Genomic DNA, 25,523 nt, shown 5'->3' with positions numbered 1-25,523 from the left:
TGGACTTAAACTGGACTTAAACTGGACTATAACTTGACCAATACTGGACCAAAACTGCACTAAAACTGGGCTTAAACTGGGCTTAAACTGGACTTAAACTGGACTTAAACTGGACTTAAACTGGACTATAACTTGACCAATACTGGACCAAAACTGCACTAAAACTGGGCTTAAACTGGGCTTAAACTGGACTTAAACTGGACTTAAACTGGACTCAAACTGGACTTAAACTGGACTTAAACTGGACTTAAACTGGACCAAAACTGGACCAAAACTGATTGCAGCGCAGCGATGATGTTTCTCCTCCGAAAAGCAAATGTGTTTCCCATTATTGGCGTGTGTTTGCTGCTTCAGACGAGCTCGAGTCGTGCGGTGAACATTAAAGAGGAGGAGGAGGAGGGGCGGGGAGCGAAGAGAGAAGAGCGAAGAGCGTGGCACACGACCAGCGCACCAGGAGCGTAATTGAAAACACGTCCCAGCAGACCACAACAGAAGCAGAAGTGGAAGTAGCACTGGAAGTAGTAGTAGTAGTAGTAGTAGTAGCAGCAGCAGCAGTAGAAGTAGTAGTAGTAGTAGTAGTAGTAGTAGTTGTAGTTGTAGTTGTAGTTGTAGCTGTAGCTGTAGCTGTAGCTGTAGCAGTAGTAGAAGAAGAAGTAGTAGTAGTAGTAGTAGAAGAAGAAGAAGAAGAAGAAGAAGAAGAAGAAGAAGTAGTAGTAGTAGTAGTAGTAGTAGTTGTAGTTGTAGTTGTAGTAGTAGTAGTAGTAGTAGTAGTAGTAGCAGCAGCAGTAGTAGTAGTAGTAGTAGTAGTAGTAGTAGTAGTAGTAGTAGTAATAGTTGTAGTAGTAGTAGTAGTTGTAGTAGTTGTAGTTGTAGTTGTAGCTGTAGCAGTAGTAGAAGAAGAAGTAGTAGAAGAAGAAGTAGTAGTAGTAGTAGTAGTAGTAGTAATAGTTGTAGTTGTAGCAGTTGTAGTAATAGTAGTAGTAATAATAGTAGTACTAATAGTAGTCTTCAGTACTCAAAACTCGCCTGTTTAAACTCACATTTCCTTGATGTTTACACGTCCGTTGTCCTTTTACTTTAGTTCTTGGTGCTACATATGTTTACTGTAGTATTATCTTCAGTATTGTGTGAGCGGTGGTTGCTGGGGGCCCCTGTGCTCCTTCAGTATTGTGTGAGCGGTGGTTGCTGGGGGCCCTTGTGCTCCTTCAGTATTGTGTGAGCGGTGGTGGTTGGGGGCCCCTGTGCTCCTTCAGTATTGTGTGAGCGGTGGTTGCTGGGGGCCCCTGTGCTCCTTCAGTATTGTGTGAGCAGTGGTGGTTGGGGGCCCCTGTGCTCCTTCAGTATTGTGTGAGCGGTGGTGGTTGGGGGCCCCTGTGCTCCTTCAGTATTGTGTGAGCGGTGGTGGTTGGGGGCCCCTGTGCTCCTTCAGTATTGTGTGAGCGGTGGTTGTTGGGGGCCCCTGTGCTCCTTCAGTATTGTGTGAGCGGTGGTTGCTGGGGGCCCCTGTGCTCCTTCAGTATTGTGTGAGCGGTGGTGGTTGGGGGCCCCTGTGCTCCTTCAGTATTGTGTGAGAGGTGGTTGCTGGGGGCCCCTGTGCTCCTTCAGTATTGTGTGAGCGGTGGTTGCTGGGGGCCCCTGTGCTCCTTCAGTATTGTGTGAGCGGTGGTTGCTGGGGGCCCCTGCGCTCCTTCAGTATTGTGTGAGCGGTGGTTGCTGGGGGCCCCTGTGCTCCTTCAGTATTGTTTGAGCGGTGGTTGCTGGGGGCCCCTGTGCTCCTTCAGTATTGTGTGAGCGGTGGTTCCTGGGGGCCTCTGTGCTCCTTCAGTATTATTTGTACTTTAGTTAGCACTACATACGTTAGCTGTAGCTTCAGTATTATTCAGTAGCCCACAATGACACTCGGCAGCTGGCCACGATCAAAGCCAAACGCCGGGCCCCGTCCCGCTGCGGTTCTGGGGGCCGACGGTGACAGGAAGCGCGATAGTGACGGGACGTGGGGCGTCGACGAGCGGCTGCGGTTCGGGCCCCAGATCAGAAAGAGCTGATAAAGTGATCCAAGATGTGGTGAGGGCCCAGCGTGAGGGGCCAGATGTGGACGGAGCTGAAGACTCTAAAGACTCTAAAGACACTAAAGACACAAAAGACTCTGAAGACTCAGACTCTAAAGACTCTAAAGACACTAAAGACTCTGAAGACTCAGACTCTAAAGACTCTAAAGACACTAAAGACACAAAAGACTCTGAAGACACTAAAGACTCTGAAGACTCTGAAGACTCAGACTCTAAAGACACTAAAGACACAAAAGACACAAAAGACACAAAAGACACAAAAGACTCTGAAGACTCAGACTCTAAAGACACTAAAGACACTAAAGACACTAAAGACACTAAAGACTCTGAAGACTCAGACTCTAAAGACACTAAAGACTCTGAAGACTCTGAAGACTCAGACTCTAAAGACTCTAAAGACACAAAAGACACAAAAGACACAAAAGACACAAAAGACTCTGAAGACTCAGACTCTAAAGACTCTAAAGACACTAAAGACACTAAAGACACTAAAGACACTAAAGACTCTGAAGACTCAGACTCTAAAGACTCTAAAGACACAAAAGACACAAAAGACTGAAGACTCAGACTCTAAAGACTCTAAAGACACTAAAGACACTAAAGACACTAAATACACTAAAGACACTAAATACACTAAATACACTAAAGACTCTAAAGACTCTAAAGACACTAAAGACACTAAAGACACAAAAGACACAAAAGACACAAAAGACTGAAGACTCAGACTCTAAAGACTCTAAAGACACTAAAGACACTAAAGACACAAAAGACACAAAAGACTCAGAAGACTCAGACTCTAAAGACTCTAAAGACACTAAAGACACTAAAGACACTAAAGACACTAAAGACTCTGAAGACTCAGACTCTAAAGACTCTAAAGACTCTAAAGACTCTAAAGACACTAAAGACACAAAAGACACAAAAGACTCAGAAGACTCAGACTCTAAAGACTCTAAAGACACTAAAGACACTAAAGACACTAAAGACACTAAAGACTCTGAAGACTCAGACTCTAAAGACTCTAAAGACACAAAAGACACAAAAGACTGAAGACTCAGACTCTAAAGACTCTAAAGACTCTAAAGACACTAAAGACACTAAAGACTCTGAAGACTCAGACTCTAAAGACTCTAAAGACTCTAAAGACACTAAAGACACAAAAGACACAAAAGACTCTGAAGACTCAGACTCTAAAGACTCTAAAGACACTAAAGACACTAAAGACACTAAAGACACAAAAGACACAAAAGACTCTGAAGACTCAGACTCTAAAGACTCTAAAGACACTAAAGACACTAAAGACACTAAAGACACTAAAGACTCTGAAGACTCAGACTCTAAAGACTCTAAAGACACTAAAGACACTAAAGACTCTGAAGACTCAGACTCTAAAGACTCTAAAGACTCTAAAGACTCTGAAGACACTAAAGACACTAAAGACACTAAAGACACTAAAGACACAAAAGACACAAAAGACTCAGAAGACTCAGACTCTAAAGACTCTAAAGACACTAAAGACACTAAAGACACTAAAGACACTAAAGACTCTGAAGACTCAGACTCTAAAGACTCTAAAGACACTAAAGACACAAAAGACACAAAAGACACAGAAGACTCTAAAGACTCTGAAGACTCTGAAGACTCTGAAGTGTGAATTCTAGATGCTCATTGGCTGTTACTGCAGCTGTTTTTATTCATTTCATGTAAAGCCGTAAACGCACAGTTAAAGGTGGAATGGACGATTTTTTTTCAGCACATTTTGTATCATATTTCCTCGTGGCGTGGATAAATCATTTGTCCTGCCACGTATCAATCATAAAACGCACCTATCGCTCACCTGCAGCCGCGTCACGCTCGTCCCCACGTTTCCGTGTGCCTAAGCGCATGGATCTATCATAATATAGTTCCCTCAGTGTACGGGGCAAAATGAAGACGGAGAAAGACAGAAATCTACGGGAGACGAGAGATGCGATGCGCTCCGTCGCGCTAATAAACAAACGCACGTGTGTGTTGTATCGGTCCGCACGGGGGAGTGGCATGCGCACTTCCGCCTGCGGTCTCAAATCGCCGAAAAATCGTCCATACCGCCTTTAAAGTACATTACACAAGAATTTAAATGTTTGAGTAAAAGTTTGTTTGTTTTTATCCCTTTAAAATGTGAATTTATGGAAGAACTTCACCGACATTCGCACAATGGAAAAAACAAAACAACAAACACTTCTCAGTCGTTCAAAGTATTTCTGTTTTCTTCTGTTTTCTTCTGTTTTCTTCTGTTTTCTTCTGTTTTCTTCTGTTTTCTTCTGTTTTCTTCTGTTTTCTTCTGTTTTCTTTTGTTTTAGAAGTTTTAGAAGTTTAACCTCGCGTTCGCTTCAGTTTTCACACCGTCGTTCTCCTTTTGCTTTGTTTGTTTAACCCAAAAGCGCCTTAAGAGTCCAAAAAAGCAGCATATACAGTGTGGAAACTGGACCAAAACTGGACTAAAACTGGACCAAAACTGGACCAAAACTGGACTAAAACTGGACTAAAATTGGACTAAAATTGGACCAAAACTGGACTCAAACTGGACTAAAATTCGACTAAAACTGGACCAAAACTGGACTAAAACTGGACTCAAACTGGACCAAAACTGGACCAAAACTGGACAAAAATTTGACTAAAATTGGACCAAAACTGGACTCAAACTGGACCAGTCTGAGGCGATGGCAGGAGCCGGGCATCAGTGTCGAGTCCGTCCAAAATCAATCCAAACTTTTAACTAAATCTCGCCAAATTTCTCCACCTCAAAGTCAAAACGACGCTAATTAAACGAGCGCTCGCTCTTCCACTTTTCCGGTTTATTCCGCCCGATTTCGGCCTGAATCTCTCTCTCCGTTTAACCAACTCCAGGAATCCTGTGCCCATTAAAAGTTAGCGCCGCCACCGTTTTGGATTTAATTAGGAATAAAGGAGTAAATAAACATTTGCAGATCAGACAGTCGAGCGTGCGGGGCGCTCGGGGCCGCTCAGGGGCCGCTCGGTCACGCTCGGGACTTTTCCCCTCGCGCCGCTAAACGATATTTCTGTGGAAAAAAAACGTTGCTGTGTTTTTGCTAATGCCACTTTATTCACAGCCACTTTTCCCAAGCCCTCGGCCGCTCGACCCTTTTTCTATTTCCAACCGCGGCGAATCAATTGTGGTTAACAAATTAGCCGTGTCTTCTGGAGAATTGAGCGCGGGCAGAAGAGGGCGGGCTCGTTTCACGCCTTTAAGAAAAGAGGGCGCCGAGGGTTCTGGAGGCGGCGTGGGGGGTTTCTTTATCCGCCGAGGTGAGGGGAGCTCAAAGGACACGACCAGTGTGAAATCAGAGCGGAATAAAAGTCAGAAAAGTGAAGGCAAAGAGGGGCAAAGAGGGGCAAAAGTGGGAAAAAGAGTGGCAAAGAGGGGCAAAAGTGGGAAAAAGAGGGGCAAAAGAGGGGCAAAAGTGGGGCACAGATGGACAAAAGAGGGACAAAAGAGGGGCAAAGAGGGACAAAGAAGGAGAAAGAGGGGCAAAGAAGGGCAAAAGTGGGGCACAGATGGACAAAAGAGGGACAAAAGAGGGGCAAAGAGGGACAAAGAAGGAGAAAGAGGGGCAAAGAAGGGCAAAAGTGGGGGAAAGAGGGGCAAAAGTGGGAGAAAGAGGGGCATAGGGGGGCAAAAGTGGGGCAAAGAGGGGCAAAAGTGGGAAAAAGAGGGGCAAAAGAAGGGGAAAAGAGGGACAAAAGAGGGGCAAAAGAGGAGCAAAAGTGGGGCAAAAGAGGAGCAAAAGAGGGGCAAAAGTGGGGCACAGATGGACAAAAGAGGGACAAAAGAGGGGCACAGATGGACAAAAGAGGGACAAAAGAGGAGCAAAAGAAGGGCTAAAGTGGGGGCCAAGAGGGGCAAAGAGGGCGACGCCACACACCGAGAAGGGCCCGCTAACCCTGGGCCCGACTCGGAGCGCGGTGGGAACGAAGTCGAGCGAAGATCATCGTTTGAAACAGACAAAACGGCAGAACGCTCACATGTGTCGACGGGATTATGATTTGTCCAAACTAAAAATCGGGAGAAAAGAAGTCGCTGGAGAGATCGTTTCCAGAGTATTTGTCAGTTGCAGCACGACATTATAAAGACGTACATAGTGTTAACTTTTAAAAACACTCTTCATATTTCACATTTATTTAATCATATTACATTTATTTATTTACAATTATTCACTCAAAGACAGAACAACAATAAAACCATTTCAATGAAACGAGCAAAGAAGTGATAGAAGACAGAAAAGAAGTGAATTGCTTGCGTTAAAAGATCAGACTTTAGATACGATTTGGAGATGTTACCTGGAACGTTCCACAGTGCGGCATTACTGTGGAACTGTAGGTGACGGGTCAGATCTGCGGAGAGGCTAGCCCGCTCACAGTGACGATTCATGTTTTTCAAGGTGTTTTTTTAGCAATAAAGAGACGTGCGATTGAATAAACGCGAGAGAGACGAGTTCAAAATCCAAGCAAAGCGATGACGTCTCTATGGAAACGAGCGAGCGACGCATCCTCAGTAGAAAAGTTACATAGTGCCCCTTTAAACAGAGTCTGAGCTGCAGTGTGTCTCGGCTGAACATCTCTCCACGTTCTCTCTAACTTTGTGATAAAATAATCAAAACCCCGTCGTTTATCTTCAAACTCTTTAGCGCCGACGCGTCCTCGCTCAGAACTTTATCGACACCATATTGCGACGGTGCGCGCCAGCTGCTTTTTCATTTAAACAAGTGAAATGCCATAAGACACGCTCCGACGGAAACATCAACCCGAACATCTGCTCCCGACTTTAAACAAGCCAAAAGGAGAAACGCCAACTTATTAGAAAAGTACAAAACGGTGCCAAACGCCAAGACACAAGCTGCGGGGGAAGAAAGGGGCGGGGTTTGGGGCTCGGGGGCGGCTGAAAGGGAGGGGCGGGTCACGCGGGTCAAGTGGCGGCCTATTCTTGTTCCGCTTAAGCCGTCAATGGGCACTTAACACATGCGCACAAAAGAGCAAGCGAGGGGAATAGCGACACGCCCACTGTCCGCGTCTCAACGGGCTTTTTGTGAGCGCCGCGACAATGATGGACTGAGTCTGAGCAGCCGGACGGGCGGAATGCGCCCGGCGACAAAGGCGTGATGAAGTCGGGCACTCTCTTATCCCCGCGTCGGCCATTGAGCACCTCTTTTCTCGGGGGCGGTTCTTTTGGCAGTGAGTCCGGGTGTTTTGTCCGCGCCTTGTTGACGCTAATTGAAAAAGGAGGAGAAGCGGGAGCAGATGTAGCTTCGGGCGCGGCGCATAATGGACAAACGTTAATGTCGAGGGGCAGAAAAGTGGCGTGAGACGAGCGAGAAAGGAGCGTCGATACGGACAGAATTGGACAGAAAGGGAAAAGTGCAATGACGGCGCTAAATGTTTGTACCGGGGGGATATGCAAGTTTAAGCATGAAATTCAACAAGACGGAAATTGGAAATGCAAAGGGCTGAAGGCAGATCCCTGAGGAACGCCTTTTACAATAATGATCACATTCACCATATAAAGGTTACATAATAATTTAAAATAAGCTCAGTATTTCAATTATTTCCATGGCCGATATTAGCACTTTTAAGCATAAATATTTAGTTTTTGACAAAATACTGGAGTGTGGATGTGTTTTTAGTCAATTTGTATTACATCATTTAGGGGATATTGTGAAAATCGGCCGTACATATCAAACCAAAAGCACAGCTCAACGACATCGGTTTATCACATATTGGTCGATCTCTGATATTTCATAATACATGTTAGAAATGTGTGTTTAGAAACAAAAAGTGCAATAATACCAGAGGAAATGGAAGTTAAAGACAGAAGTTTGATTGAAAACTGTCCAAGTCCGAAAGCAGAGCCCTGAGGAACTCCTCGTATGATAAAGTTGTTTTTGTGACAGACAAACAAAGACCTTTTATGTGTCAGTATCTTGCTTCCAGCTCTTATTTTCCAAAGTGTTCTAATGAATGTATATATATAGATATTTGGCGATTGTTGAAAAAAACAACTGCGTTCTAAGAAATGTTTAATACATGCTCGTTAGCCTTTATGCTAATGTTTGCGCCAATCACGACGTCAATAAAGTGGTGTTTGGATGCTAACGCTAACGCTAACTCTCTCATTTAAAATGCATTGGAGCTAAGCAGAACTGTACCAGCCTTTGCTATGAATATATGTTTAGTCAAGATTATGTTAAAAAATATGATATATATAATTTTCTTGATACTTTAGGCCTGAACACACTCAAAAAATGAAATATTGAGTATTTTTAAATATATGATGTAACTTTATGTTGACCCAGAGAAAATCATTTTGATTTTAAGAGAATTCATGTTGAAATATTGAGCTGAAATATTTAACCTTTTTGACTATTTTTTTGGCAACAAAGTCTTTTCTCATTCTGATGATGGACAAATCAGAATCATAATTAGACACAATGTGTGAAAAGATTCTGTCTATGTGAACAAGAGGAGTTTTTTCACATAATTCGTGGCTTGAGAGAGTTGATATTTTTGAGAGTTTTGAAGGACACAGTGGTGGTCTCTTCTGGTGGTCTCGCGGCGGGCGCTTCAAACCTCCCGAGCGAGCGTCTCTAATGAGCGCTTTGTCAGTGTGAGACCAGACAAAGACTCTTCTGACCAGAGATAATTTGTGTTTTATTATGATAAAGATAATGTGAAGCTGACGTATTAGAAAAGTCGTTTTAGCAGAAGATCCTCCAGTTAAAGTTCCTCTGACAGGTTTTTACCATCTTCTAATTCTGACTTTATTTGGTGTCGTACATTTAAATTATAGTTTTACACCGATCGAGCAGGTATTTGTGGAGAAAACGTTGAAAAATCTGTGACAGGAAGTGACATCACACCAGGGATACTCATACAGGAAGTGACATCACACCAGGGACACTCATACAGGAAGTGACATCACACCAGGGACACTCATACAGGAAGTGACATCACACCAGGGACACTCATACAGGAAGTGACATCACACCAGGGACACTCATACAGGAAATGACATCACACCAGGGACACTCATACAGGAAGTGACATCACACCAGGGACACATCACACCAGGGACACTCATACAGGAAGTGACATCACAGCAGGGACACTCATACAGGAAGTGACATCACACCAGGGACACTCATACAGGAAGTGACATCACACCAGGGACACTCATACAGGAAGTGACATCACACCAGGGACACTCATACAGGAAGTGACATCACACCAGGGACACATCACACCAGGGACACTCATACAGGAAGTGACATCACAGCAGGGACACTCATACAGGAAGTGACATCACACCAGGGACTCTCATACAGGAAGTGACATCACACCAGGGACTCTCATACAGGAAGTGACATCACACCAGGGACACTCATACAGGAAGTGACATCACACCAGGGATACTCATACAGGAAGTGACATCACAGCACTCATACAGGAAGTGACATCACACCAGGGACACTCATACAGGAAGTGACATCACAGCAGGGACACTCATACAGGAAGTGACATCACACCAGGGACACTCATACAGGAAGTGACATCACAGCAGGGACACTCATACAGGAAGTGACATCACAGCAGGGACACTCATACAGGAAGTGACATCGGTGACGGTAAACGCTGCTTACCTCCAGTGAACGCAGCGCCCCCTGTGGCCTTCGTGAGCAGCTCGTATCGTCAAGACCTGACTGTAGGACACACGACTTCACACAGAAATGAAAATATATATAATGTGTTCTATAAGAAATACCGTATTTTCCAGTGTATAAGTCGCACCAGCTGAAAAATGCATAATAGAGAAGAAAAAACATATATAAGTCGCACTGGAGAATGAAATGCAGTTGCAAGTGTGAAAATAACAAATAATATCACATATAAGTCGCTCTAGGAGTATAAATATATAAGTATATAAGTATATAAGTATAAATATAAGTATAAGTCGCACCCCGCCCAAAACTATGAAAAAGGGTGTCGGTGTAATCCCTCATTCGTCCAGGCGTGTTCCATAGTAGAAAAAGCTTCAGTTGTAGTCATCTGGACTCAGTTTGAAAAAGTAGACGTTTCGACTCTCATCCAAGAGTCATTGTCAATAACAGAATTTAGGTCGAGAACTCCGATATTAATACTGTTCTGTGGTAAGACCCGCCCATTGGGAGGAGCCTTCCTGAAGTATAAAGAGTTGTTTGTTTCAACAGAAACTTCCCCCTTGTATCTACCGAGCCTATTCAGAATCTTAATGGGCTATTAGAATCCTCTTTGTCTTAGTGAGACCCTGGCTCAACCACCCTGAGTACCTGATTAGCATTTGAATTCCCTGGTCCTTTACCTTTCCAGGGGTTCAGTAACCCATTATAAATAACAGGAAGATTAAACCTAAGCCCTCCATTTCTGTTTAAAGAAGGTCTTTCTTTTTTAACAAAAATAGCTTCCTTGACTCCTCTTTCAAACCATCTTTTCTCCTGCTTAAAACCTTCACCTCACCGTCTTCAAACGAGTGATTAGAGGCTTCAAGATGGAGATGCACGGCACTCTGAGGTCCTGAACTAGTATTTCTTCTGTGCTGATAAAGCCTCTTGTGTAGAGGCTGTTTAGTCTCACTATGTAACGTTCTTTACAACTTTCTTCACTGCATTGGATCGAATAAACTACATTGCTCTGTTTTTGAGTCGGCAACTTGTCCTTTGGGTGAACCAGTTTTTGTCTTAAAGTGTTTCCTGGTTTAAAATAAACAGGGACTTCGTGTTGTCTAAAAATTCTCTGCAGTTTTTTCCGACAGGCCAGACACATAAGGGATAGAAACACCCTTCCTTCTCTGTTCAGTTTCCCTTTTGTCCTGCTTCTTGGTTCTCTTCACTCTGTTGAGAGCCCAAGCGGGGTAACCACAGGCCCTCCTGTTATTTATTTTAAACCAGGAAACACTTTAAGACAAAAACTGGTTCACCCTAAGGACAAGTTGCCGACTCAAAAACAGAGCAATGTAGTTTATTCGATCCAATGCAGTGAAGAAAGCTGTAAAGAACGTTACATAGTGAGACAAAACAGCCTCTACACAAGAGGCTTTATCAGCACAGAAGAAATACAAGTTCAGGACCTCAGAGTGCCGTGCATCTCCATCTTGAAGCCTCTAATCACTCGTTTGAAGACGGTGAGGTGAAGGTTTTAAGCAGGGAGAAAAGATGGTTTGAAAGAGGAGTCAAGGAAGCTATTTTTGTTAAAAAAGAAAGACCTTCTTTAAACAGAAATGGAGGGCTTAGGTTTCATCTTCCTGTTATTTATAATGGGATTCTGAACCCCTGGAAAGGTAAAGGACATTCAGATGCTAATCAGGTACTCAGGGTGGTTGAGCCAGGGTCTCACAAAGACAAAGAGGTTTCTAATAGCCCATTAAGATTCTGAATAGGCTAGCTCGGTAGATACAAGGGGGAGTTTCTGTTGAAACAAACAACTCTTTCTACTTCAGGAAGGCTCCTCCCAATGGGCGGGTCTTACCACAGAACAGTATTAATATCGGAGTTCTCGACCTAAATTCTTTTATTGACAATGACTCTTGGATGAGAGTCGAAACGTCTATTTTTTCAAACTGAGTCCAGATGACTACAACTGAAGCTTTTTCTACTATGAAAAAGGGTGCGATTTATAGTCCGGAAAATACGGTACTCTATTTTAAATTAATTTGGTGAATTATTAAACACGTTTCAATGTCAAACTAAATTACTTTGTTTTGATATCGATATCTCAAAACTGGCCCGGTATTTATTGTATCGGATCAGAACCAAACGTCTGGTATTGCACAGCTTTCAAAACATTCTATATATATATATATATTTGTGTGTTCTAGAGATTGTAGTAAACACAAGTATAACTGTAAATGTGGTGCTGAGGGGGAAATATTTGGAGTTATATATATATTTAGAAGTGTTTGAAGTATAATCCTGCTGCGGTGGGTTTTACAGGTTTAAAGGTGCCGTGTGCAACGTGCAATACAACGTGCAATACAACAGGCGGAACAGCAGGTGGCGCAGACACGAGACACGAGACTCGTATTCACACCGAGCCGAGCGCAAACCGGCGGCGAACAGCGCTCGCACTAACACTCTGCGGCTTCTCGTCGTGCGTTCGTTCCGTGTTCATTCCGTGTTTTCTCTGCGGCGTTGTTAAGAGCCCACGTGCGGTGGGTGTGTGCGGTGTGTTTGTGTGTGATGTGTGTTTGTGCGTGTGTGCGGTGTGTGTGTGTGTGTGTGCGGTGTGTGTGTGTGTGCGGTGTGTGCGGTGTGTTTGTGGTGTGTGTGTGCGGTGTGTGTGGTGTGTGCGGTGGGTGTGTGGTGTGTGTGTGTGCGTGTGTGTGTGTGTGCGGTGTGTGTGTGTGTGCGGTGTGTGTGTGGTGTGTGTGTGTGCGGTGTGTGTGTGTGTGTGTGCGGTGTGTGCGGTATGTGCGGTGTGTGTGTGTGTGTGTGTGTGTGTGTGCAGTGTGTGCGGTGTGTGTGTGTGTGTGTGCGGTGTGTGTGCGGTGTGTGCGGTGTGTGTGTGCGGTGTGTGTGTGCGGTGTGTGTGTGTGTGCTGTGTGTTTGTGCGTGTGTGCGGTGTGTGTGTGTGTGCTGTGTGTTTGTGCGTGTGTGCGGTGTGTGTGTGTGTGTGCGGTGTGTGTGCGGTGTGTGTGTGTGTGTGTGTGTGCGGTGTGTGCGGTGTGTGTGTGTGCGGTGCGGTGTGTGCGGTGTGTGTGTGCGGTGTGTGTGTGCTGTGTGTTTGTGCGTGTGTGCGGTGTGTGTGTGTGTGCGGTGTGTGTGTGCGGTGTGTGCGTGTGTGTGTGTGCGGTGTGTGCGTGTGTGTGTGCGTGTGTGTGTGCGTGTGTGTGTGTGCGGTGTGTGCGGTGTGTGTGTGTGTGTGTGTGCGGTGTGTGCGTGTGTGTGTGCGTGTGTGTGTGCGTGTGTGTGTGCGTGTGTGTGTGCGTGCGGTGTGTGTGTGCGGTGTGTGTGTGTGTGTGTGTGTGCGGTGTGTGTGTGCGGTGTGTGTGTGTGTGTGTGCGGTGGGTGTGTGCGGTGTGTGCGTGTGTGTGTGCGGTGTGTGTGTGCGGTGTGTGCGTGTGTGTGTGTGTGCGTGTGTGTGTGTGTGCGTGTGTGTGTGTGCGGTGTGTGCGGTGTGTGCGTGTGTGTGTGTGTGTGTGTGTGTGTGTGTGTGCGGTGGGTGTGTGTGGTGTGTGTGTGCGTGTGTGTGTGTGGTGTGTGTGTGCGTGTGTGTGTGTGTGTGTGTGTGTGTGCGGTGTGTGTGCGGTGTGTGTGTGTGTGTGTGTGTGCGGTGTGTGTGTGCGGTGTGTGTGTGTGCGGTGTGTGTGTGTGTGTGCGGTGTGTGTGTGTGTGTGTGCGGTGTGTGTGTGCGGTGTGTGTGTGTGCGGTGTGTGTGTGCGGTGGGTGTGTGTGGTGTGTGTGTGCGTGCGTTTTTGCGACGCGTTCGAGGTGTTTGGGTTTTTTGTGGTGTTCACGCCTCGTCTGCAGCTCCGGGCGCGGCTCCACACGGTTAAGAATAAACTGCTATTCGAGCCTTTTGCACTTGATTAATGAAGCGCGGTGTTATTATTCATGGAGAAGCTTCTAATCTCCAGGAAGACGTTGTCGTTTTGCCCAGAATATTAGACGGTATCTTTATTTTTTTGATAAATTCATGTCGAAACTAATGAAGGCAGCAACGTTTTGATGCAGTCGGTCTTTTCCGCTGACACTTGGACCTAAAGTAAACCAAAAACATTCTTAACTCAACACTTATGGCACCGAAATAAACTAAACCACATCGTGTTGCGGGAAACTTGCTTATCTCCAGTTAAATGCCACACTGCGGGACATTCTGGACAAAAGTGCACCTTTAAAGCAAAGTCACTCTGGTGATAGAGCTCCCCCTGCAGGTCCCGTGTGAAAATACATTGTCAGGAGAAAATGGACGCAAAAGCTTTTTTTTCTCACATTTTTCCGTTCTTTATCATAATAAGTCTGTAGAATCACACACAGAAACATGTAACGTTGCCAGATATAAAAAAGAGCGAGGGTTTCTCAGGAGGGTTTTCCGCCCCGAGACAGCAGGGGGTGACGGCGGGCACTTGAAATACCGCTCAGAGACAGCAGGGGGCGACGGCGGGCACTTGAAATACCGCTCAGAGACAGCAGGGGGCGACGGCGGACTCTTGAAATACCGCTCAGGGACAGCAGGGGGCGACGGCGGACTCTTGAAATACCGCTCAGAGACAGCAGGGGGCGACGGCGGGCTCTTGAAATACCGCTCAGAGACAGCAGGGGGCGACGGCGGGCTCTTGAAACAACACAAAACACATAGTTAAACATCACAGGGACTTAAAAACATGTTTAATTAGGTGAAATGTCTCTTAGTTCTGCTTTATATTGATTTATTTTTCTTTTTTGGGTTTTATATACCCTTTAAAAGTTTGTGACGATTACATTCCTGGTCCAATTACATTCTGTGTTTACCTTCCAGGGTCCAGTGAAATCTCTCGCAGCTGTCTGAGCGTCTTACCGTGAACGATGCGAGCGGGACGACTGGCCCTGCTGGCCCTGCTGCTGCCCCTCGGCATTCTGGGTAAACCGCGGGCGAAGGAGCCGGGAGAAGACAAGATGGCGGCGTCGGGCCTGCAGCGGCGAGTGAAGAGAGGCTGGGTCTGGAACCAGTTCTTCGTGTTGGAGGAGTACACGGGACTGGAACCGCTTTACATCGGAAAGGTAAACCAGGAATAACGATGTTTGTGACGGAGGAATGTTATTAAATGTGTAAACGTTCAGCAGATGCGATAAAAAGAGACAAAAACCTGAATTGAAGCACAAATTTTCTGCATTATTTTTATTTTATAGCACTTTTAGTTTGGCATCTCATCAAAAATCACATCATCGCTGCTTTTTCCCACGGAACTAGTCAAACTTTGGCGGCATCTACTGGCGGCAGAGGGAATTACACGTACATTAGTTCAGCGCATTTCAAGCCTCTCACTTCCTGGTCCCAGAATGCATTGCGCTGGTCAGGATTAGAACGAGTCCGGAGACGATTTATGGAGGTAAAAACGGCAGAAGATTCTCAGCGTCACAGATAGAATATGACATCACAGATCGTGAAAGGGGCCCGTCGTGAAAAGGGCCCGTCGTGAAAAGGGCCCGTCGTGAAAAGGGCCCGTCGCGAAAAGGGCCCGTCGCGAAGAGGGCCCATCGTGAAAAGGGCCCGTCGTGGAGAGGGCCCGTCGCGAAGAGGGCCCGTCGTGAAAAGGGCCCATCGTTAAAAGGGGCCCATCGTGAAAAGGGCCCATCATGAAAAGGGCCAATCGTGAAAAGGGCCCATTGTGAAAAGGGCCAATCGTGAGAAGGGCCCTGTTGTGAAAGGGCCCTGTTGTGAAAGGGGCCTGTTGTGAAAGGGGCCTGTCGTGAAGAGGCCCGTCGCGAAGAGGGCCCGTCGCAAAGAGGGCCCATCATGAAGAGGGCCCATCATGAAGAGGGCCCATCGTGAAAGGGGCCCATCGTGAAAAGGGCCCGTCGTTAAAAAGGGCCCATCGTGAAAGGGGCCCGTCGTGAAGAGGGCCCATCGTGAAGAGGGCCCGTCGTGAAGAGGGCCCATCGTGAAGAGGGCCCATCGTGAAAGGGGCCCATCGTGAAAAGGGCCCATCGTTAAAAAGGGCCCATCGTGAAAAGGGCCCATCGTTAAAAAGGGCCCATCGTTAAAAAGGGCCCATTTTTAAAAAGGGCCTATTGTGAAGAGGGCCCATCGAGAAAAAAGGGCCCATCGTTAAAAAGGGCCCATCGTGAAGAGGGCCCATCGTGTAAAGGGCCCATCGTTAAAAAGGGCCCATTTTTAAAAAGGGCCTATTGTGAAGAGGGCCCATCGTTAAAAAGGGCCCATTGTGAAGAGGGCCCATCGTTAAAAAGGGCCCATTGTGAAGAGGGCCCATCGTGAAGAGGGCCCATCGTTAAAAAGGGCCCATTGGGGGCCTAGGGACTAGGGGCCGCATTTGGCCCCTGGGCCATAGTTTGAACACAGCTGAAGTAGAATAAAAAGTACAGAAAGAATATAAAAGGATAAAATAATACAATGTGGGGTTTTGTGCACTCAAATTAAAGCTTCTTCCTTGTAAATAAATGAATAAATAAATGTAAAGTTTATATATAATTAAGTTTTGTGACTGAATCTATAAAGTTTTTCTCTTTTGTCAACAACAATGTGAGCCTGACCGTCGTAAACATCGGAGAGAGTTTGTGGAAAACACTCTAGATGTAATATTCAATCAACTGCATGAAAATAGAAAATAAAATATGTATAAATATGTTTTTGTGGAATTCTGGGGGACAAAAATAAGCAAAATAATCAACAAAATGAGGATGGATTTAACCTCAGCTTCACGAGAATCATCAACGTGATCATCAGTCATAATAATGCAGTTTGAATGATTAATCATAGTTCATATTTACCTTTTATTTTGTCATCTAAACAGGAAGAAAGAGCTGAAAGCTGCGCTAGGATTGGCCGATCTGTCTGCGTCGGTTTTGGCGGGAAAAAACCTGTTCAAAAGCCGTCGATTCGGGCAAAATTCAAACGCGCAAATGTTAAAAATGAACCAAAGCATCGAGAGCTTGGAATTATAGATAGAATTACCATATTTTCCAGACTATAAATTGCACCTTTTTTCATAGTTTTGGTCGGGGTGCGACTTATATTTATACTTATATACTTATACTCCAGTGCGACTTATACATGTTTTTTCTTCTCTATTATGCTTTTTTTGGCTGGTGCGACTTAAAGTCCAGAGAATACGGTAATGTAGAATTAAACATTTTTAGTGCAATAAACAAAAAAAACATATTTTATTTTCATGTATTTTTGGCTTTTAATGCGTTATTTTGCTTTTTCAGTCCCCAAAGTGTGGTCAGGTTGACAGTGGTGTAGGTCGCCAAGTGGTCGCCCGTTAACCAGCGAGCGGCCGGTTCAGTGGCCGCGGACACGACGCTGGTTCTGTGCGACGTCCAAATGAATCTCTGACGTTTTATTGAAATGGAAAAAGGTGTTTGCGGCTGTGTAATTTAATATAATCCACACGTGAACCTGTAAATCCTGCTTTTCCCTCCTCAGAATTCCCCAAACGACGGCGGATGAAATGATTCCGAGAGCGTAATTAAGCGGGTTTTCCATCGGTCCCAGAGGAAAGTTTCAGAGGAGGAATTAGAACCAGAGGAAGAGCGTTTAAACCCAGATCAGACGGTTTACGACGACCGAAGAGGCTTTTTTGAAGGACTATGTGGCGTTGATTACGTCTGTTATTAATGTTAATTCACTAAAAAGTTCAAGAATCTGTCAGAAAACCACAATAACCTGCACGTTTTGTCCATTTTTACGTCCCAAAAGTCGGAAAATGTACTTTTTAAACACAATACGACGTCGTCTGCTCGTTATTTCAATCACAATTCCTGGTCCAATTCCTTTCCCGAGAAGAAGACTAGACGAAGACGATGGCGCGCTAACACGAAATCCCTGATGTGGAAACGCCCGACCGAGAGGAAGTCGTGCGCGGTCTTCAGTACAAACGACGCAGTCTCACGCCGGAACGACACAAACGCCGCAGAAAGTGTCTCCTTTAAAGCCAAAAGTGTCTCCTTTAAAGCCAAAAGTGTCTCCTTTAAAGCCAAAAGTGTCTCCTTTAAAGCCGTGAGCTCCGTGTATGCGATCCCTGCGCCTCTTCACCTTCTCCCTCCTCTTCACCCTCTCCCTCCTCCTCTCCCTCCTCTCCCTCCTCCTCACCCTCTCCCTCCTCTTCACTTGGAGGAGAGCCGTGTGATTGCCCATCAGCGGCTCTATTTGCACTTGTGGACCCGGCGCCGCTCTGATTGGTCTCCGCGGCGACGCTCTGATTACAGACTCGCCGCTCTCTCAGCGAAGGCCGCGGACGCATTACTCCATCTGCGTTCCGAGCTCGCCGCCTCGTAACGATCGCACCGCTCGTCACTAACGTACCCGGAGTCGTCGCTGTCGCCGTCGTCGTCGGGTCGCGAACTGTCGCTTTTTTGCTTAAACTGACCTGGAGCAGTAAACCAGATCTAACTCTGACCAGGAGCAGTAAACCAGATCTAACTCTGACCAGGAGCAGTAAACCAGATCTAACTCTGACCAGGAGCAGTAAACCAGATCTAACTCTGACCAGGAGCAGTAAACCAGATCTAACTCTGACCAGGAGCAGTAAACCAGATCTAACTCTGACCAGGAGCAGTAAACCAGATCTAACTCTGACCAGGAGCAGTAAACCAGATCTAACTCTGACCAGGAGCAGTAAACCAGATCTAACTCTGACCAGGAGCAGTAAACCAGATCTAACTCTGACCAGGAGCAGTAAACCAGATCTAACTCTGACCAGGAGCAGTAAACCAGATCTAACTCTGACCAGGAGCACCTGAAAGGTTTATTTAGGTCATGGTTTAGTACTTTGAAAGGTGAAGATAAACTGAAAACACTGGTCCCTCTCGTCTTGAGCAGATCCCATGAACCACACGGTCGTATCCATCATGTGTAGAAGATCGTATGGAGGGTTTCCATGGTAACGTCTCCTCGGTCTGGGACGTTCTGTGTGGATTATGTTCTCATTGCGTCTCCAGAATCGGGTTAATTTCCTTTTGCGACGACCCAGAATCCTCCAGAGTTTATTCAACCAACAGAAAGTTAGAGAATGAAACGATGAGGCGGCCGAAGGCAAATTAAACTGTCCCAGAGCGCCCCCTGTCTGCAGGAACACATAACTTTTGGACTGGACTGGACTAGACCTGGATCTGGACTGGACTGGACCTGGACTGGACCTGAACTGGACCTGGACAGGACCTGAACTGGACCTGGACTGGACCAGGACTGGACTGCACCTGGACCTGGACCTGGACTGGATCATGACTGGACTGCACCTGGACCTGGACCTGGACTGGATCTGGACTGGACCTGGACCTGGACTGGATCTGGACTGGACTGCACCTGGACCTGGACCTGGACTGGATCTGGACTGAATCTGGACAGGACTGGACCGTGACTGGACCTGGACTGGGACCGGGACTGGGACTGGACCTGGACTGAATCTGGACAGGACTGGACCGGGACTAGATCTGGACTGGACCTGGACTGGATCTGGACTGAATCTGGACAGGACTGGACCGTGACTGGACCTGGACTGGGACCGGGACCGGGACTGGGACTGGGACTGGACCTGGACTGAATCTGGACAGGACTGGACCGGGACTAGATCTGGACTGGACCTGGACTGGACCTGGACTGGGACCGGGACTGGGACTGGGACTGGACCTGGACTGGATCTGGACCTGGACTGGACCAACCACAAAATGTCCTTTTTTGAGCTTCTAATCGTATCATAAACTCGTCGTCTTCAGCTTCGTTCTAAATCACTCCTTTTTTCCCTGGATTTTGGTGTCAAAGGTCAAACTCTTGAGGTGAAGTTCGTTTATAAAGTGTGTTTTTCACATGTTTATGTTCGACATGTCAAATACTAAAGCCAAAGAGAGAAAACAATGTCGAAAGCAAAGAAAGTGACAGAATTCACCTTTTAATCGCCCAAATGCAGATGATTGACCACACGCCATGTGAAGCTTGACCTTTGACCTTTGTGCCACAGCTGCACTCGGACATGGACAAAGGCGACGGCTCCATCCGCTACATCCTGACGGGCGAGGGCGCCGGCACCACCTTCACCATCGACGACGGCACGGGCGACATCCACGCCATCCAACGGCTGGACCGCGAGTTCAAGTCTCAGTACGTGCTCCGCGCTCAGGCCATGAACCGTCAGACCGACCGGCCCCTGGAGCCCGAGTCCCAGTTCATCGTGAAGATCCAGGACATCAACGACAACGAGCCGCGCTTCGTGGACGGGCCGTACGCCGCCGCCGTGCCCGAGATGTCCGCGATCGGTCAGCGTTTGGTTTTTTGAGTTTGTGTGTCGAAGTTACGGCTGCGCGATTCTTTTCATAGTTTTGGCCGGGGTGCGACTTATACTTATATTTATACTTATATACTTATACTCTGGAGCGACTTATATGTGATATTATTTGTTTTTTTCACACTTGCAACTGCATCTCATACTCCAGTGCCACTTATATATGTTTTTTTTAATGCATTTTTTGGCTTGTGCGACTTATACTCCGGAAAATACGGTATGTTCGAAGTTCTACAATACTCGGTTATTAGTTTGGCTCGTGTGCGCAAGGGACAAAATACCAGAAAAGTACTCTCAAACCTGCTGTATTACCGTATTGTCCAGAGTATAAGTCGCACCAGCCTAAAGATGCATAGTAGAGAAGAAAAAAACATATGGGGGAAATTTATTTGATCAAATCCAAGACCAAGAACAGACATTTCCTCTGTAAATGCAGTTTAAAATAATCACAAATGAGAGAACATGGTGAATATGTGTACGTATGCTAACGCTAACACCTTCAGCTAAATGACGTATACTAACGCTAACACCTTCAGCTACATGACGTATGCTAACGCTAACACCTTCAGCTACATGACGTATGCTAACGCTAACACCTTCAGCTACATGACGTATGCTAACGCTAACACCTTCAGCTACATGACGTATGCTAACGCTAACACCTTCAGCTACATGACGTATACTAACGCTAACACCTTCAGCTACATGACGTACGCTAACTCCTTCAGCTACATGACGTACGCTAACGCTAACACCTTCAGCTACATGAAGTACGCTAACGCTAACACCTTCAGCTACATGACGTATACTAACGCTAACACCTTCAGCTACATGACGTACGCTAACGCTAACACCTTCAGCTACATGACGTATGCTAACGCTAACACCTTCAGCTAAATGACGTATGCTAACGCTAACACCTTCAGCTACATGACGTATACTAACGCTAACACCTTCAGCTACATGACGTATGCTAACGCTAACACCTTCAGCTACATGACGTATGCTAACGCTAACACCTTCAGCTACATGACGTATGCTAACGCTAACACCTTCAGCTACATGACGTATACTAACGCTAACACCTTCAGCTACATGATGTATGCTAACGCTAACACCTTCAGCTACATGAAGTATGCTAACGCTAACACCTTCAGCTACATGACGTATGCTAACGCTAACACCTTCAGCTACATGACGTATGCTAACGCTAACACCTTCAGCTACATGACGTATGCTAACGCTAACACCTTCAGCTAAATGACGTATACTAACGCTAACACCTTCAGCTACATGACGTATGCTAACGCTAACACCTTCAGCTACATGACGTATGCTAACGCTAACACCTTCAGCTACATGACGTATGCTAACGCTAACACCTTCAGCTACATGACGTATGCTAACGCTAACACCTTCAGCTACATGACGTATACTAACGCTAACACCTTCAGCTACATGACGTACGCTAACTCCTTCAGCTACATGACGTACGCTAACGCTAACACCTTCAGCTACATGAAGTACGCTAACGCTAACACCTTCAGCTACATGACGTATACTAACGCTAACACCTTCAGCTACATGACGTACGCTAACGCTAACACCTTCAGCTACATGACGTATGCTAACGCTAACACCTTCAGCTAAATGACGTATGCTAACGCTAACACCTTCAGCTACATGACGTATACTAACGCTAACACCTTCAGCTACATGACGTATGCTAACGCTAACACCTTCAGCTACATGACGTATGCTAACGCTAACACCTTCAGCTACATGACGTATGCTAACGCTAACACCTTCAGCTACATGACGTATACTAACGCTAACACCTTCAGCTACATGATGTATGCTAACGCTAACACCTTCAGCTACATGAAGTATGCTAACGCTAACACCTTCAGCTACATGACGTATGCTAACGCTAACACCTTCAGCTACATGACGTATGCTAACGCTAACACCTTCAGCTACATGACGTATGCTAACGCTAACACCTTCAGCTACATGACGTATGCTAACGCTACCACCTTCAGCTACATGACGTATGCTAACGCTAACACCTTCAGCTACATGACGCATGCTAACGCTAACACTTTCAGCTACATGACGTATGCTAACGCTAACACCGTCAGCTACATGACGTATGCTAAGGCTAACACCTTCAGCTACATGACGTATGCTAACGCTAACACCTTCAGCTACATGACGTACGCTAACACTAACACCTTCAGCTACATGACGTACGCTAACGCTAACACCTTCAGCTACATGAGGCACAGACAGAACTGTGGTAAGTGTCTGGTATTTTAACGTAACATATGAACAGTTATTCAGATAACTATAGCATAAAGAACATGCTAACAAGTTTAGCAAAGCATCAGTTTTACCCCAAATCACTAAATCCACTGAATTCTTCTTCCTCTGTGTCACTTCTAAACAACTCCATGAGGAAGAGGAAGTGCAGAATCTTCTTCTGCGTCGCTTAGAGCCTAGAGCGCCCTCTTGTGGTTGTCAGTGTGAAAATAACTAATAATATTACATATAAGTCGCTCTGGAGTATAAGTCGCAGCCCGGCCACAACTATGAAAAAAGACGCAGTTCAGTTTTCTGACGTTGCCGTGGTTATTTCGCAGGGACGTCGGTGATCCAGCTGACGGCCACAGACGCCGACGATCCCACGTACGGGAACAGCGCTCGGGTGGTTTACAGCATCCTGGAGGGGCAGCCGTACTTCTCTGTGGATGCCAAGACCGGTGAGAGAGGCTAACGCTAACGTCTGGGGGGGACCAGCAGAGGGCGCTACGGTCCCGAGCTGGCACACACGGACCGGCAGAGGGCGCTACGGGTCCCGAGCTGGCACACACGGACCGGCAGAGGGCGCTACGGTCCCGAGCTGGCACACACGGACCGGCAGAGGGCGCTATGGGTCCCGAGCTGGCACACACGGACCGGCAGAGGGCGCTACAGGTCCCGAGCTGGCACACACGGACCGGCAGAGGGCGCTACGGTCCCGAGCTGGCACACACGGACCGGCAGAGGGCGCTAAGGGCGCTACGGTCTCGAGCTAGCACACACCCCGAGGAGCGAGTCAGGCCCGTGACCGGTCACTCTTTCTGTTCGTCGCAAAGACATGTAACAGCCGCTCGTGTGGTTCAGAGAGTCACGTGATTAAATTATCAAATCAGCTAGCTTTTGTTTATTCGGCCACGGTAATTCCCTCTGCTGCCAGTAGATGGAGCGCTAACACAAATCCTCATGAGGGAAGGTCTGACTGAGAGAAAGTCAGAACTGAACCCTGATGGACCACGTTTACCGCGTCGCGTCCGGGACAACGGCGTGCTCAGACCTCAGCCGCAGACAGAGCCTCGTTATTACGGGCTGTTTGTGTCGTTGCCGTGACAATCCTCGACTTGTCGCGCTCGTCTGACCTGATCTGCGTCGCCACTTCCTCTCGACCCCTGCAAGACCTCTAGGACAAGTGAACAAACTTAAACTGAACAAACTTAAACTGAACAAACTTAAACTGAACAAACTTAAACTGAACAAACTTAAATTGAACAAACTTAAACTGAACAAACTTAAACTGAACAAACTCTACAGTTGCTGGTTAAAAACGGCACATTGTTTCTTTACTTTGCTCTTTAATAATAAGATAAGATAAGATAAGATATTCCTTTATTGTCCCACATGGGGAAATTTCATTGGTGCAACGCAGGTAGATACAGAGGTAGATCCAGAAGAACAGATCACTTATAGGAAGTCTGAAAAACACTTTCAGTAGAAGATCTCCTATAAATAAAAACTCCCATAGACAAATAAATACATAAATACCATTGCATGTGATCACGACAGTAATTGCACATGAATATGTGTCACGACAGCACATAGATTGCACATGAATTTCACAGTAATTGCACATGAATTGCACATGAATTCCAACAGTAATTGCACATATGACAGAATTGCACATCAGTATTAGGTTAGGTCAGTATTGTGAGTGTTCAGTACTAACAGTTTTTGTTATAAAGTCTGACAGCAGCAGGAAGGAAAGACCTACGGAACCTTTCCTTCACACATCGAGGGTGGATCAGTCTCTCACTGAAGCTGCTCTCCAGAGCGGAGAGAGTGTCCTGCAGGGGGCGACACTCATGGTCCAGCATAGATGTGAATCTAGCCAGGACCCTCCTGTCCCCCACCTCCTGCACCGAGTCCAGAGCACAGCCCAGGACGGAGCTGGACTTCTTGATGACTCTGTCCAGCTCATCAAGAAGTCCAGCTCGTGCTTTCTCGTGCGGTATCGATGCCAGCGGCGTGGAGCAGGCGTTGAACAGAGTTTTGCTGAGCCGCTCCACCTTTTAGTAAAGTTTGGAACATACATTTTTGGTCGATAAAACATATTGAAAAATCTGGTTATTTAGGTTTTTATAGCAAAAGTTCCCATTTTCACAGTGAAATGCATTACTTTTGGTCCATTGTGTCCCCACAGCCTGAAGCCTGAGGGCCGCTTCAGTCCGCGGGCCACAGTTTGGAGCCCCCTGCTCCGTGTTATTGCGGTGCCCTCTGTTTAAGTGATGGAAATGCTGTTTTAACCAGTGGAAGTTTGGTGCAGAAGTGGAATTACTCGTTACAACAAAGTTTAATTCATTGAATCAACTCTCGCTCTGTTATACTTGCCACAAAGTCCAGTGGTGTTGATGGTTGCCGTGGGTTTCCGCAGGCGTGGTGCGTGTTTCTCTGGCTGACATGGACCGAGAGACCAGAGAAAACTACACGGTCGTGATCCAGGCCAAAGACATGGGGGGCCAGCTGGGGGGCCTCGCAGGGACGACCACCGTGGAGATCAGCCTCAGCGACATCAACGACAACCCTCCCATGTTCGACCAGAGTAAGAACAAGCCAGCGGATTTAGACCTGGTTTAGTCCTGGTTTAGTCCTGGTTTAGTCCTGGTTTAGTCCTGGTTTAGTCCTGGTTTAGACCTGGTTCAGACCTGGTTTAGACCTGGTTTAGACCTAGTTTAGACCTAGTTTAGTCCTGGTTTAGTCCTGGTTTAGACCTGGTTTAGACCTGGTTTAAACCTAGTTTAGTCCTGGTTTAGTCCTGGTTTAGACCTGGTTTAGACCTGGTTTAAACCTGGTTTAGTCCTGGTTTAGACCTGGTATAGTCCCGGTTTAGCCCTGGTTTAGACCTAGTTTAGTCCTGGTTTAGTCCTGGTTTAGACCTGGTTTAGACCTGGTTTAAACCTAGTTTAGTCCTGGTTTAGTCCTGGTTTAGACCTGGTTTAGACCTGGTTTAGTCCTGGTTTAGACCTGGTTTAGTCCCGGTTTAGTCCTGGTTTAGTCCTGGTTTAGACCTGGTTTAGACCTGGTTTAGTCCCGGTTTAGTCCCGGTTTAGACCTGGTTTAGTCCTAGTTTAGTCCTGGTTTAG

The 25,523-nt window shown here is 46.4% G+C and overlaps 1 protein-coding gene and 1 pseudogene across 1 annotated transcript in view; both read left to right on the top strand.

Annotated features, from left to right (window-relative positions):
* The first annotated feature begins 1,892 nt into the window (after positions 1-1,892).
* Positions 1,893-3,723, top strand: LOC140364920 (uncharacterized; annotated as a pseudogene).
* A 10,961-nt stretch (positions 3,724-14,684) lies between these two features.
* LOC140364316 (cadherin-20-like) overlaps positions 14,685-25,523 on the top strand; it is a 25,159-nt gene continuing 14,320 nt past the window's right edge. Inside the window, exons 1-4 of the mRNA XM_072450413.1 lie at positions 14,685-14,851; positions 19,768-20,062; positions 22,731-22,850; positions 24,815-24,982. Coding sequence (XP_072306514.1) covers positions 14,747-14,851; positions 19,768-20,062; positions 22,731-22,850; positions 24,815-24,982 — 688 coding nt within the window. The 5' untranslated portion in view covers positions 14,685-14,746. The remainder of the gene's footprint in view (positions 14,852-19,767; positions 20,063-22,730; positions 22,851-24,814; positions 24,983-25,523) is intronic.

Source organism: Eucyclogobius newberryi, unplaced genomic scaffold (genome assembly GCF_026437365.1).
Source record: "Eucyclogobius newberryi isolate DKJ021-1_F unplaced genomic scaffold, fEucNew1.0.hap1 SCAF_18, whole genome shotgun sequence".
NCBI classification, from domain to species: Eukaryota; Metazoa; Chordata; class Actinopteri; order Gobiiformes; family Gobiidae; genus Eucyclogobius; species Eucyclogobius newberryi.
This window is presented reverse-complemented; position numbering and strand designations above follow the sequence as displayed.